The sequence below is a fragment of the Chelmon rostratus genome, chromosome 11, assembly GCF_017976325.1.
Source record: "Chelmon rostratus isolate fCheRos1 chromosome 11, fCheRos1.pri, whole genome shotgun sequence".
Taxonomy (NCBI): Eukaryota; Metazoa; Chordata; class Actinopteri; order Chaetodontiformes; family Chaetodontidae; genus Chelmon; species Chelmon rostratus.
In genome coordinates this window covers 17,020,361-17,036,000 of record NC_055668.1, presented here as the reverse complement: position 1 = coordinate 17,036,000, position 15,640 = coordinate 17,020,361, and the positions used below count along the sequence as shown (strand labels likewise).

The following is a 15,640-nucleotide window of genomic DNA, read 5'->3' as shown; positions in this document are numbered from 1 at the left end:
GGAAAGGCAGAAAATTCTTACCAAAGTCGAACACGTGCCGTGAAAAGGTGATGTGTCAAGCTATCCAACTGCGCTACACACAGGTGTTTACCTATGTGCACCACCATATCCATAACATAAAACACAACAGGTTGAAGTACATCTATTGAGGCTACTGGTGGTGCAGTAATTAGTAACATCCACATCCAACCAAGTCAAGATCTCATCTACTGTTGACTATCTGTGTGCTTCATCCCTGCTAACCCATGAATGCTAACAAGACATTTATTAAATTGTTTTATATACATGAAATGTGTTGATGCTATTGATCTCCTTTGCAACAGCCTTTGTGATTAAATCCAAAAAAGCAGCCAGCACACAGCAAAGGATGTCCGAAAATGCAAAGTGCATCACCAGTTATCAGTTTTCATCAGCACAGATGGGTTAAACACGGTGAAAAGACCTATCATGATGAAATAAAATCATTTCACTCCTCTCCAGATTCAGCATTCTCTATAAGCCCTGCCACTGACACGTTTCCTCCTCTTTACAGGAAGGAAATTAATTCTGTTGTCGAGAGCGAACTCCCTCTCCATTAGTCATTAGTCATCTGTTTTTTGCCAGGAATAAACCGAAAAAAATTAGAGGAAGGTTGAGGGCTGCCATGATGTTCATCTTTGGAGTTCCCACCGGTTGCAAGTTTTAAGAGGTGAGATGGTTCATTTCTGACAAGTGAAAGAGCCTGCCCTGGGAAACTGACGCTGCTCTATGAAGATAAAGTCTCATTTGAATAAACTGCCTCCCCTTTCGAGCACATCCATATGCATGAGACTCTGCGTCTAATTGCTGTTAATTCCTGTTAAACTGATTTATTCCCATCTCACAGAGATGCACAGGATGTGTGTATGAATGGAGTCTAACAGAGAGATTTCCCCACAGACTCACCTGAATCACTTTTGATCTGTCTGAATGGATCAGATGTGGTTTATCTTAGCAGATGTACTCTTATTCAAGCACACCATTAAGTGATGTCAGACTTGTCCAGACTGAGATCTCCGTACAGCTATGGATTGCCATTTGGAGCCAAATCAGCAGAATTGTGCTGAAGTGTTGGCATTGCATGTCTCTCGCTGTGGTTAAGGTCTGGTTAGGATAAGGCAAAGAAACCACCTGGTTAGGGTTAAGAAAAGATCATGTTTTGGCTTAAAATACCGGATGTCTCATTAAAATACCCTCGGCGGTCATCTTGTCTAGCTGCCACATCACTACCATCCTCTCCTCCTCCTCCTGATGAGAAGTTCAACTCATATGCATGTACTGGTAATCCGAAGTGCATCACTTTGATAGGTACTGTACAAATGTTCATATGATACAAGTGATGCAAATCTGACATATCAGTGGTTTTCAGAAACTTACAATGCCGTTTTATTTTGGAGACTGGGCTGAAATTTGTATTTGAGTCGTTTAGTTTTCATGCCTTTACTCTTGCACCACCACGAGGTTGACATTTGTGTTTTTTAGTGATATGTCTCAACAACTTGTGGAGGAATTTCCATTAAAATTGGTTCACGCCTTCATGTCCCCCTAAGGATGCATTGAAACAACCTTGCTGATCCCTTAACCTTTAACACCTTCTACTGGTCAAATGTCCAATTTGCCGAATTCTTTGAATTATGACCATTGTCATTGTGAGCATGTTAGCCTGCTGACATACCAAATGAATGACAATGCTCTGTAACTGACAGGTGTGTGAATCAGCAACTGTTTGCTACTTCACCAAAATAACTCAAAACGTGATATGTCAGTGCTGCTTTTTCCACTGGCGCCAAGGGGCCAAACCAACCAGTTATGGCAGGTTCCTGCAGGCAGTTTTCATCATGACTTTGTCCTCTTTTGCTCTTACTGTGCTTTTAATGTGTTTTTTTATTCCTGCTGAATAATTATTTAACAGTATTAATTATTCTACAGTATTATCATTATGTGAAGAATTTTATGATTTATGAAGCCTATTAATTTCACTAACTCTTAGTCCTCCAACTCTTGTGTGCCCCTTTAATAGAAAAATATTCCTCAGCTTTATTGTATATAAAGGACATGCATTCTCACACAATATGGACTGTACCAAGTTACACCACTAACACACAACACAGGCTCGCAGCCTTCCTCTATCATCTCTGGAAAGTTGACCCTTTCTTCAAAGGCCTGCAGAAGCATACCACGAGGTGAAAAGGCTTTTTTAAAATAACTGTTATTGGAGATCCTTGAAGGAAAGCCAGGCTCATTAAAAAAATCAGAAATGTTCCTGTCTGCACGCAGCCTCCATCTCTACGGTCAAATATATGGATGTCGGCTCACCTTGGAGTGCTTTCTATGCTGCACAGAGATATTAGGATTTTCAACAGGAAACACAGACCTCTGATTGAGAAATTGTGCTTTGCAAAATCTGTGCATGAGAGGTGAAAGGCAGACTGTTGCAGCTCTTCTCCAACTCTAATCTAACAACAGCAACTGTGTTCATTAGACTGCCATTAGTTCACACAGCAGCCGTTGCGAGATAATGTCCTCTAATGAGCGTGCTGGAGCCGTGTGTGTGTGTGTTTGTAAATGTGTGTGTGCGAGGGAGGGCGAGCTCTTGCAACACTGCGGTCTTTGACTTTGAGACAGGCTGTAATTAACAGCGCTCTGTCCTCTTCTGTGTTATTAGCGCAGCTGACCTTTGAGTGCATCAGATCAGTGAAACAACACATCTGGTGAAGCTGTAGTGTTTGGGGAGATGAGAGGTGAAGAGAATATTAAACAGAAGCTGTCAATGGGAGAAAGTTTCACAAATTATTGCAGGGCTCATAGCTCTTGTTGCATTGTGGTGACCGGCGGGCACATCAATACCCAGATTCTGCTGGAGAATCCAGTTATTTTTAGGGTTTTCTATGTTTATTCTCACCAAAAACCATTGCAGAAGACTTCATACAATTTATCAGAGAATTTCAGCTTGTTTTTCACAGTGGATCCACACAGGATTTAACTGAATGTGTATCTGTCAATGGCCCAAGCTGATCAGATGTTCGAGTGATCTTATACTAAAAGACCTTTAACAGAACACCCTCCTCTAAAAGTGATGATGGGAAACACACTCCCGTCATCTCTGCTTGAGTTCAGCCTGCAGTTAAAGTTCATTCAAGGACCTGGAATCCCCCCTCATTTTACTCAATATTAAATCTCATAACATTCATTTCCAAAGCCATAAAGCCCTTTCCTTGGAAAATCTGTCTTCCTCCAAGGCTTGGCTCCTGTGCCAGGGGTCTTGTAATCACATCAGTGTGTTCATGTTGGCCCGTGTGCAAAGATTAGAGTGTGTAGTCAAAAGATTTGTAAAGGAGGGGAAGAGATGGACCTGACTTGCTTAATCGGCCTCGCCTGCCAGAGATCCAAGACATCACTCACACACTCACATGCCATTTCCGGACTGTGTTGAGCAAAGCCTTAAATGGGAAGTCATCCAAGTATTTCCCCTAAAGTCAGATTAGGCCTCAAGTCTCACTCTATAAATCATAATTGCTCCTGCTGTAGCTCAGATGGGCCGCTTTAATTGTTTTGCCACTTTTCTGCCTCTCACAGGCAACTTTTTCACTTTTGGAAGACACTTCTGTGCAGAAATTGTTTTATCAAAACCACATTGCTCATCATAAATGGAGCAAATCAATGAAGGAGGGCAGCGCCAGACTGAGTTAGACAAAATATTGACTTTCTCTGAAAATCTGAACACACTGTAGACTCTCACGCAAATCCAAAGACAAAACCCAAAATAGAATCAGTTGCACCTAGGAAAATATCATTTAATTCTGAATATGGAAAAGAGGATATTTAGTTATTTTTAACACTCAGAGATTTCTTTTCATTACATTTGTAACTAATGGTGGGTAACAGCTGGAGAAGACATCTAAAATGATGACATACTGCAGGCAAACAGACGAGAGTGGATGGATTGTCAAGCGTTTGGCATTTTCTTCCTTCTCAAGCACAGAAGCTGTGTGACGTCTGGGTAATTTGTGTTTCAGCTTTGAGGATTTAAACAGAATTTAACTGAGGGAAAGAGCTGGTGTCACAACGATAATGTAAATATTCTGCATGTGGTATAAAACAACTGCAGAGATCTTCAACAAGTCTTGCTACGGTAATGGCGCTGTTTAAGTTTTTATGACTTCCAAGGATGTCATTGAAGTGACTCACAGATGAGGTGATACAGTACAGCTCACGTCTGAATCCCCCCTTTAAACCTCAACCTGACCGCTTGGTACTGAAGAAATCGGTTTTATCTCGTCCTACCTTGGCCGGGGTCCCTGCTGTGCTGGAAGATGCAGTTAAAATACAAAGGATTTAGAAGACAGAAACAACTCAAAACCCTGCAGAACCAGCTTTTGCATTCTTGTCATTCTCTTCCTCATGGCCTGAAAGCAGTAATGCTCCCAACAGATTAACAGATATGCATAGAGTAAGCCCATCAAAAAGTACTTGATTCTACTGTATTACAATATTTCCAGAGCTCAGAGAGAATCGGCTGCAGTTATATATTAATAATAAAAACCTGAGGCAGATATTACATAATGAGCTCAGACTGATATTTTATTTAATCTTTAATCTTAATCTTTAAACTATACCAGATCTCTTGTCTGTATAATTGACTTGCCCGCTGTGTGCTGCACCATAAGGGAGGATGAAATCAGTGATTTTTAAAAGTCAGAGTTCACAACCCGACAATACAGTCCCACTAATTTACTCAGGACGTCACACCATGATGAAAACTTATGATGTTCAGAGAAAAAATAGTAGTCGTAGTAAGCAGTCGCATGGTGTGTGTAGGAGCAAATATGCGAACTGTTGCCATTGTGACTTATACATAAACCAACTTGGTTGATATTCACTACCACTTTAAAAGCTGCTCAGGAAATAGCTGGAGGAAATAGAGAAACAGACGTGGTTAAAGTGTTGTGCTTCATTAATTCAGGTCAGTGGCAACTGTAGAACTGGTAATGCAATGTTTTTAGGTTTTTATCGCCCTGGATGTTAAAAGTTTAAGTGAGAGGGATAGGAATGCGCTTCGACAAAAAAGAAAATCTTAACTCAAGGTTTAATTTAGCTCGACTTTGCTCGGTTCTCATCGTCAAGGTTGTGATGACAAATGAGCTGTTTCCATGACAACTGGCCCAAAACCATCTCCTGAGGGAGAGTGTGAGTTGTGGTTAAAAGCTCCAGATAAAGCTAGTCAGTGGACATGGAAGGTTTTGTTGTTGTTTGTTTTGTTTTTTCACAAAGAATGAGCTTTCACACTCAAATGTAGTTTTACCTGCTGTTTTCTAATTGAATTGTTCCTACAGATCTATGACACATTTTAGCATGAAGCTCTTTGTTTTGGTGTTGCAGCCTGCAAACTTTAGTATTTTTGGTTCAGTCTTGCTGCCCTCATTAGCTTCATATGCAGCAGGCAGCTGTTTTTAGTAAAAAAAAAAAAAGTGAGTAAAAAACTCAGATGAGCCAACTGTATGCCTTCTGCCCAGGACCAGATAGCAGATAAGGTTATCAACTAGCTGATGAATACAGTGGAGCATTTATCTGCTTAAAAGCCAGATATTCCCCTCAGGAGTTAGTGGAGAGCAAATACAGAGCTTAAAGTTTTATCAGGTGGACACAAATATGACAGAAAACGTCAATGTTGCTCTGTATCTGCTGCACATATAAACAGGCAGCTGTTTCCTCACAAGTTCACCATATCAGCCGTATGAGAATGTGTCAGTCTTAATGCAGGTTCATAATAATTTGGATATAAAATTACAATAAGCAGCCAATCAGGCACTTAACCTTTCTAGGATTAAATTAGAATGAAAGACTGCATTTACGTAGCTGAGTCGAGGACTAAGTGCTAATTAATGTCTAATATGAGTGAGTAATCATACAGTAAAGATTAACATTGACGAAAATGTTCCATAAATTATTAGAAGGAATCAGAAACTGACTGTTTTCAGCGTTGCTAGTATCCTTATGAAGCACTCCCACAGTGTTCTACCTGGAAACCTCTCTTCCTGTATCTCTTTTCACCTCCCACCCCATCGCCTGCTCTTCCCATCCAACCCATGACCCTCAGTGGAAATGATGCCGGTCCCTGTGGACCACCATGGCTGAAGATAGCACATACACACACACACACACACACACACACACAGGCACATACCAGGAAATCCTCAGCTCCATTTTATTTATTCAAGCCTCCTACTCATTTCTCTGCAAAAGATAAGTACAGCGAACAGGGGCTGCAGAAGGAATTTTCTCCCCATACCACTGCGCACACACACACGCACACACACACATGCACATGCAGACATGCAAGCAATGTTACTATTAACATCTGACCTTGTCCCAGAGCAGTCTCCTACATGAATTTTAAACAAGCCCTTTCTTCACCCGGACATAAATGACCCCCCTCAGATCCCCTGCAAGATTATTCATCAAATTGTCATGTTGTAGTTGCCTCAAGACAAAATATGGAATGGGTTCCTTATGCTGGATTTTCCAGAGTATTGATCAAAACTGTCAAACTCTCCAGCTGCATGCCAGGCCTTGTAAGAATGAGAAGTATCACAAAACCAAAGGGGGGCATTCATATGATTCATGATTCACCACTCAGAACAAATAAGTCTAAATGTGAGGAATGCAAACTTTATATTGAGGTACACATATTGACCTTTAACTACTTTTATCTTATTAGCAAGCATATTAGTAGCATATCGGCTCTTTATTAGTCATTATGAAGCACTTATTGATGCCTCATCCCTTACTTACTTTAATTAGGAGGTTATTAAGGGAAAACGTAGTTAATGACCTAGTAGTTGTAGAATATGCTCATGCAGAATTAATAAGTGCTTTATAATGACTAATAAAGAGCCAACATGCTACTAATAGGAATGGTAACAAGCAACTATTTAGTGGTGAATATGTGTACCTTATTATAAAGTGCTACTGATAAATTATATGTGTGATTACACAACAGCATGAGTGCTTGTCTAGCACACTGTGTGCACGTACTCCACTTCTGGCAGGAACACACAACTGTCATTGAAAAATGTTGTCACAGAATTTACTTCTGCCCCTCTCTGTCTGAGTTCACTACAGCTGCAGGGCTGTCATCATCTCCGAGACAGGACATGCACACAGGCAAATTTTTCTTGTTGCCGACATAAAGACTACTATATGCGAGAATGTAGAATAACCTCTTTACTCAGGCAGAACGACATACCTGTTAAGTGTCCTGTACTCTAAAACTGATGTGGCATGCAAAAGCAGACACACCTTGAAAGTAGTTCTTGTTCTTATTTTACTTGAAAGTAGTTCTTGTTCTTATTTTGCATGCCCTTGTGTGTCCACCTTTTGAGCTGCTGGAACTGCAAATTTCTCTTTGGAGATGAATAGAGTATCTATCTATCTATCTTTTTTGATGGCGATGGTGGGAGACAGTAAAAACAACACATTCATGTTTTCGCTCTCTGGCTCCAAATGTTTGTTAATGTGTGTTGTGCGAGTTTGCCACCATGTGTTAATCCATGCACATGTGAACGAGGGGAAAAAAAGACATAAAAACACTAAAACTGCAGCCGAGCTAACACCAGCACCTCAGCGACATCTTGACATTGGCCGGGTTTTGGCAGCAGTGAGAAAATTCCATCTAATTGAAGGATGCTTGTCAGCCCTCGAACCGTCAAACTGATGTCAGGAGAAAATTGCCTACGAGTCATTCTCAGTCAGCTCTCCTCCTGTCCCTTCCCCCAGCAGCACACTCACTGTCTGCAGATACAGACAGAAGCAGCTTATTCAACCAGTGTATTGTAGATCAAAGTACTGAAGGCACAACACACTTTTGAAAGATGTCAACTAATGACACTACCTTGACAGTAGGTTTGAAGCTCTCCTCTGCTGTGGGATTGCACTGATCACCCACCTATGACTGGTGTACCAAATCTGTCTTTTGTCTGTCCTGATCTGCTGGCTGGCTTCTCTTAGCTCAGTAGGTGATATGTTGCATAATTAATTCAAATGGATGTGAATTAAGTGTAACAGAAGAGAATATTCCTCCGAATCAGTCACCAAATACATCAACAGGGCACTGAATTAGCAGGAGGTCATCAATTATTTCTGGCTGCGTAGCTCTATTTTTCCTATTCTGCCCTCTGTTAATAATAAAATGCTGCTCTAGATATTTGCAACTTCTCTTTTTCATGTCCAGTGTTTCATTCACATAGTGTTACCAGAGCAGAAAATAATGAATGCCTCATGTATTACTTTATTTCACAAGGAAAGGGCTTACAATCAATTTAAATATGAAGAGGATAATCAAGGTTCAAAACACACAAGATCAATATGATAAAGACTGCTAATATGATGAATATGATAAAGACTGCTAAAATAGCACCACCAGACATAATATCAAAAGCCACATAAAATAAACCAAATTGATGAATAAATCCTAAAGCAGGTGACGCTGATGATCATAGTATGTGCTAAAGTCCAGTAAAAACATTCAGTTAGTGTGAAATTATCTTTATTAAGTTTTCTTCCACCAGAGTCTGCATATAAACTGATATGATGTAGAAAAAAGAAAGGAAATGGTGACACCGTGTGGTTGCATTATGTAGCAACATGTACTTCAGCACTAGAAAGGGTTTCATAAAGGGTTTGTAAAATGTCACTGATGGCTTCATTAGCTGTCAATGAATTATTTACTAATGATTTATAGATCGGCATTAATAAGACCAGCCTTTGGCTCACCAGGTTTTGTAAAATTCTCCTCCAGCAAGAGATTTAGCTCTTTGATTTATCACCTTTTGTTTCTCACTTTCTAATAAGTCCTGTATACAGTCATAAATGTTAGTGAGTCATTAATAAAAGGGCCATGGGTTTGTCCATTCTTTTTAACTATCAGTGTAAGTTGGTCAGTCACTTGCAATTATAAATGCTATTAAGTCATTGATTTAGGGTTCTTTTAATAATCCATCAAGTCTGCAGTTGTAAATGTTCTTAATACATCTATAGATTGTGGTCCAGATGCTGTGCAGTGTATTCCAGAATGTAAGTGGTCAAGTGGTCTGTTGTGTGGGTCTTCCTGACTTGACTTAAAGAAGCTATAACCAATATTTTACTGTACTGCTACTTTTCTATGTATCAACTGACAATATTAAAACAATGTGTGCATCCTAAAGAGGTCTCCTCTAGTTATGGACCTACAAAAATCCTTTATAACAAGTTCAGTTCATTATTTAGGTCTCCAGTCACATTAAACTTTAACGTTCTGGTTCACTCTCACCTCACTCATCTCATGAAGTGGTTTTTGGACGCAGCAGGCAGCTGTTTTCAGTGAAAAGGCTCTGAAAACTCACTGCACAATACCTGCTCAGCACCAAACAGCAGACAGACACAGTTAGTGACTAGCTGGTGGCTATAGTGGAGGATTTAACAACCAGAGAGTCAGATATTTCCCTCAGGAGATGGTAGAGATGCATTCATCAGGTCAGGCCAGAAACATGACTCAAATGAATGAGAATGTTGCTCCGTTGGATGTGTCAGTAAGCAAGTGTTTGCTAACAAGTTCACCAAAGGATGATTATACATGTCAGTGTTGTGTTAACAGCTTTTTTCTGCTGGCCCCAAGTGGCCAAAAGAGTCAGTTATTGCAGTTTTAAGAGCTCTGATGCTAATGCTCTGCTGCAGGAGGGTTTATTGATGTATTATCTATGAATAGCATCATTAGTTACAGCTTACAAACCCTTTAAAATGTTTCTTATTAGAAAGTGGTATCCATATATTATATTAGCGGATTATAATAAATACATCACCTTGAATTTATATACTGTTGCGTTGTTCAATCGATAATGCTGCAGCATATTACATAAACTCATCGCATACTTAGTTAAAATTTGAATCTGAAAAGTAAGTAGTACCTGCAGCTGGCACTTACTGTACATGCAATGGAGGGAAAAGTACAATATTTAAGTCTGAAATGTTGTAGAGAAGAATTGTAAAGTCAGTTTAAAATGGACATACAGAAGTAGAGTTCAAGTAATTACAAATTTAACTTGAGGAAATGTACTAAATTACTTTCCACCAGTGTAGTACAGAATGAAAATGGTTTTGTTTTAACGTTAAATAATGGGTGTTTTAATGTCTTATGAGTTGAATATTAGACTTGCGCTCATAGATGCTTCAGTTTCAGGGCAGACGTACTTATTTCTGGTAGTAGCTCAGCCTTGTTGCCCAGGAGATGGCAGCATATGAGCACTTTCCACCAAGCCCTTTAACAAGGGCATGATCCACTACCATTACAAACCCATTACTGATGCAACCTTTTGCCAAATCAATGTTAAGAGGGATGCAAAGTGCCCTGCAATTCATTTTCATTTGAAATGTTTTTACTTTGTAATCCATGAGCCACACACAGATGTTTTATGTTTTTTTTTAATGAAGTTACACTGATAATGTTGTATAAATGGCAACAGACGTAAGCTGTGCAAGCCTGTGAGAGGAAGAAACACAGCTGGAATTTGGATGGCTGCAATATGCCACAGTTTGAGATGTAAGACTATACACAAATGCAGAAAATGATACTGTAAGAGCTGTCAGATAGACAGTGTGAGCAGGTGTTTCAGCAAACACAAGGACAGACGGCCAGTGCATAGAGGTACAGTGTTCAGACAGAGCTAGAATGTTTAAATAATTGTTGGGCTCAGTCACAGATCATGTATTTGGCCTTTTGTTATGATGCTCAAGGTTTGGAAAAGGTCCATGACAAAAACAGTCAACAGCCTACTTGCAGATTCATAAGGGAGTTATAAAGTTATGACAAAAGCTGTAACAAACATGTGCTCCCTCGTCTCTTCATTTTGAAGATCATGATATGACATTAATACAGCAGTTACATTGACTCTGGGCAGTCCGCGTTCAGCTTTGAATAGTTATTTTGTTCCCGTAACGTTTAGCAAAAAAATATCACCTGCTTCAACATGTCAGTCATAGGTGTGGACTAAAATAAGTCGGCTGGACGAAACCACTGGGCATAAAGGGATGCAAGAGCCCCCCAGTGGATGAAAGCGGAACACCACCGGCCGTGTGGAAGATAACATTCCCAGAGCTGAAGTTGGCGAAAGTTTGGTGGAAGCTGGCGGGGCTTGACCCACACGTGGGCGGATTTTGACTGACGCTGACCAATGAGTTGGAGCCGGGCTGCAAGGTGCTGTCCGCCCCGGGGTTCTGCTTTTTCCATTTGGTCCTCCTGTTCTGGAACCAAATTTTCACCTGGGTTTCGGTCAGGCTCAGGGACAGTGCCAGGTTTAGTCTTTCGCACACGGACAGGTAGCGAGTCGTGCGGAACTTGTTTTCCAGAGCCACCAGTTGCTCGTAAGTGAACGCTGTTCTGGCGCGCCGTGGTTTGGCACAAGCCTGGTCCGGGCGCCGCCGCTTGTGCGGTGAGGGGTCCTGCGCGGGGGGCGCCGACTCTCCATTGTCCGGCTCCGCAGTGAGACAAGGCTCTGTTTCAGGCGCTGTGGAGAGCAGAAGGGGGTCTGCATCAGCTGCTTGACGCCTGGAGCCTGCGGACTGTTCATCTCCTGTTTCTTCCACTGTAAGTAAAGAAAGATGCGTGAGCTCACATCAAGCAAACCTTAGCAGCAAATTTAGCCCAACAGACACAGTAATAACAGGCCTATTTCATTTTCCAGCCAATTATTCAGTGAGTAGAGGACTTTTTTAACTATTTAATGGTGAAACTGTTGACCCTATCGCCTCTATTCAGGTGGCAATATTGGACAGAAAGGCATGACTTGCCAAAAAGCCTAAAAATGTATGTTGTTTGAATTTTCAAGGTGATTTACAAGCTTAAACTATATTCCTGAAGCGACAGCTAGCAGTATTTGATCTGACCCTTTGATGCGTCTGCGTTTTCAGTAAAAGGCCAAAAAGCCTGAACGCCGGCTAAATTGGCAGTGGTGCTGAAAGGACAGCTCCTGACAAGACACAAGTCACGTGTCAGATCTCAAAGCTGAAGGCCCGCACACCGGCCGAAGAGATTTTTCTTTATTGTGCAACGATGCTCCATTTTTCATACTGTTTGAACTGCTGTTTAAACACCGAACACAGAGGGCCTGAAGTTGACATCTGTAAAGTGTTTGATTAGGATCCGGAGGTCGCTCGAGCGGAACAGAGCACAGATTCAGAGGAGGGAAAGACTTGGTCACTAATCCTTAAATAATTTATAAACCGCACAGCGCCTCAAATGTCATGTTGCGGAAAGAAATCCCGTCTAAATCCAGCTCCGCCACCTCAGCCGTGACGCGCTAATGGAGTTTCATATTTGCTGGTGGGTCGATAAATGTCATCTATTTAAAGGGAAGTTTTAATCGAACGATATTAAGGATCAGACATGGATGGGGTGTGAAGTTTGTACCTGCAAGGTGCTAGAGGGAGATATGCAGGATGCAGTAATGGGATATCGATCAAAGCGCGCAGAGGCATCCTCAATGGGACGATTTAAACAATTATCTAGCCTGCCTGTCCCAGTGCCAATCACACGCCGGGGCTCTGGGAGCAAGCCTTTGTGGCTTCCTTGAAAGGAAGCGCAGCCTTGGAAATTAAGGGAAGGTCATACAGAGATGACAATAAATCTGATAGAAAATAGCGTCTCACTTGCGAGGTGTTTAGTCTGGAGCTAAAAGTTTTTATTTTAAGATTTCAGAATAAGGATTGATTTTATTCATGCGCTCTTATTTTATAATGTTTAGATATGACAGATGTAGACACGCGATTGCTGATACGTACAGATGCTTTGAAATAATTGACATGTGCAATAAAAAAAAAATGTAAAACAATATATTGCCAGTAAATGTTCGAGTAGTGTTCTAAAATTGTCTCTTTTCTCTACCTGCTTCCGTGCGATCAAGTCTGAAGTCCCCGCCTGCAGCGCTGTCCGGCTCCAGACTTGTTCCCTCCGCATTTGGCACAGGAAACTTCTCCGTGACGATGGAAAGTTCGTTTACCCTTTTGCTGTTGAATTTCTTCGGATCCAATATGTCAACTATAGAAAATGAAATCTTATGAGTGGACGTCATTGTCACTCCACAGTCCTTGGGGTCCAGCATCCTTTATGGAGAAAAACCTTTCAAGGAGGAAAGGGACTGCCGTGCGTAATTACGCGTGTGGAGAGGAACTTCTCATAGTTTAGCCTCCTTCTGCTGTTCAAGCTTCATCGAACCGGATTAGTGGTGATGATCCCTCGGAGTGTGGACCTCGCTCCTCTGCTTCTGTCTGTCAGTCTTGCAGCGTGAATGAAATGACCGGAGCGCGGTCTTTAAAGCGTCTGTCCCTCCGGTCTCTCAGCCAGACACGTGACACAAACACTATTAGTGTTTCACACGACCACCTAATGGGCTCAAAGCATTCGTCGATAATCACCCATATCATTAAATTCAATAATCCACGACCTGAGAGTAAATTGGGCACAGATGGCACTTGATCCATATCAGAGATCGCCCTGTCTCCCCAAATTGGACTCTTTTAGAAGTGTCACTGTAAGGAGGAGATTTTTATGTCCCTTAAGCTACAGAAAAACTTTCTCTTTACGAAGCCAAGTGGTTTGTGCTTATAAACTGCTGGCTACTAATGGGAATGCTGCAGCATCACGATTCCTATCAGTGCAAATCATATTTTTTTACATTAAAATGTAAGACGATAAACTTATTGAAGTGTCACTCTCTCCATTAAAACTGTGTCAGTATTGGAAGCAGCAGTAATCATTACGCACAGATGTTAGTAGATGTGCATTGAGTGAGAAAGAAAATCAAACCCATTGATTTCGACTTATATCCGGTTTATAATTAGGTTGAGATAATATTTAGGAGTACAGATGGTGATTGCTTCCAGATGTTATGAAGATATTATGTTTCATTAACATTTTAGATGCTGTGGCAGACTACGTGCTTAAATTAAAAATGCATACAGTAAATACAGCTCTGAGGGTAACTAGTGGTTATATCCCCTCTATCCATTACAAGTTTTACTTATTCATAACAACATACGTCGTCTGTTAATAATTTTTTATATTTGCTGTCCTTTTTTTTTGTTTTCATGATAATATCCCAGTACCACATTTGTGCTGCACTACACCACACTGAAGCAGCTTTCATGCATTTCATTAAATGACAGAAATTAATAGTTGGAATGGCAAAGTTTTTTTGATGTGGAGAAAATGGTTTATGCTCCCTCTACTTGCACTAACAATCTTGACAGTAACTTCTACTTGCTTATTAGAGAAAACTAAATAAGGATGTGCGCACAGACCAAAAGGATCCATGATGAATCAATATTCTAGACGCTTCTTTAAAGCATTCAAAGCTAAATTGCAGGCGTACAATGAATCCGGCCGATTGTTTTCTCACCTAAGGTGATAGATTTATATTCACAATCAGTCGGCTCCCTAGTCTTTGCTATTAGTATTCAATATAAAGTGACACAGGGTTGTTTAAAGCTTGGTGCCTGGTGATGGCTAAAATGGTGAAACCAGCACAGGATCAATATTCTCAGCAGGTGTCCAATACAGATAAAACCTGATGGCCACAGACAGTTATTTTGGATACTGGAGGGCCAAACCAGTAACTGCAAGAGGAGGGCTTGTTTGATGCTTCCTTTAACTCCTCAGTCCTTGAATGACCTAGGATATTTGCATTTTCAGTTATTGTTTCTCCCATAATTCATTTGAAATTATTTTTTTTTTATTTTGGCAGAATTATAGTAGGTACAGATAGGTGGTAAAATGCACTTTTTTCTCATGATGGCTGTGGGGTTTTTTTTGTTTTTTTTTTCGGTGATTGGTTTGTTTCTGTTTTGTGACACATGTTAATGCATTTACATATTTTACCATGTAAGCCTGTGAGGTCTACATTGTGTGTGGATGAGACGGACAGAAGGGCCATTTCTCTGTTTGTAATTCTGTCTGGTGTTAGTGACATGGGGGACCATGTTTACACACTGTTAAAGGCCTCCCTACACAATTTCCTGTGTTACTTATACAGTTCAGGGTGATTACTCTGCTACATGGAGGTTTCATTGCTACCCAGTCATAGTCTGGTGGACTGGCATGGTCTGCAGTAGCTCCATAGTCAAACATTTGTTAAAGCCGCCCCTACAGGGTGTCTGCGTGTCAGCATTTGCATGTCTATGCCACTTGCTCGGCCATTACTGTAGTCCCTCCATATGAATAGAGCCTACTGCACGCTGGAGGTTTACAACTTCCTACGAGAAAGCCCAGTGGCTGGACATCTGTTTGTGTGAGTCAGCGGGACAAAGGGACGAGCCCCGAGGACAAAGAGGCCCTCAGGTAGACTTCAGAGAGCGGGAACGGCAGCTGGCTCAGCTCGGAGTCTGCACGGGCCAGAACAAGACTTCAGAGAGGAGGAGTGCTCCCTGTCAGACACCGCAGGGAGCCAAAGAGACACACTTCCATCCAAGACCCCCCTCCAGGGTCAATAAAGTCATCACTTCACGGGGAGGCTGCCCCCAGTCTGCTAAACGTCAGATAATTTGTCTAATGGCAGGAGCAGCATTATGAGCTACAGTTCTACTCGCAGACTGTAGT

At 41.2% G+C, this 15,640-nt stretch overlaps 1 protein-coding gene across 1 annotated transcript; it reads right to left on the bottom strand.

Annotated features, from left to right (window-relative positions):
* Window positions 1-11,025: 11,025 nt before the first annotated feature.
* Window positions 11,026-13,148, bottom strand: nkx1.2la (NK1 transcription factor related 2-like,a). The gene is made up of 2 exons (XM_041948103.1): window positions 12,932-13,148; window positions 11,026-11,633 (listed from the first exon to the last, which is right to left on the bottom strand). The coding sequence occupies exons 1-2, from the start codon at window positions 13,146-13,148 to the stop codon at window positions 11,026-11,028; spliced, it is 825 nt and encodes a 274-aa protein (XP_041804037.1).
* Between the last annotated feature and the right edge of the window lie 2,492 nt (window positions 13,149-15,640).

Coding starts and splice junctions, on each gene's coding strand:
- nkx1.2la (XM_041948103.1), bottom strand. CDS start 13,148: ATGCTGGACCCCAAGGACTGTGGAGTGACAATGACGTCCACTCATAAG. Junction 11,634..12,931: donor ACTTGATCGCACGGAAGCAG/GTAGAGAAAAGA, acceptor CTTTACTTACAG/TGGAAGAAACAGGAGATGAA.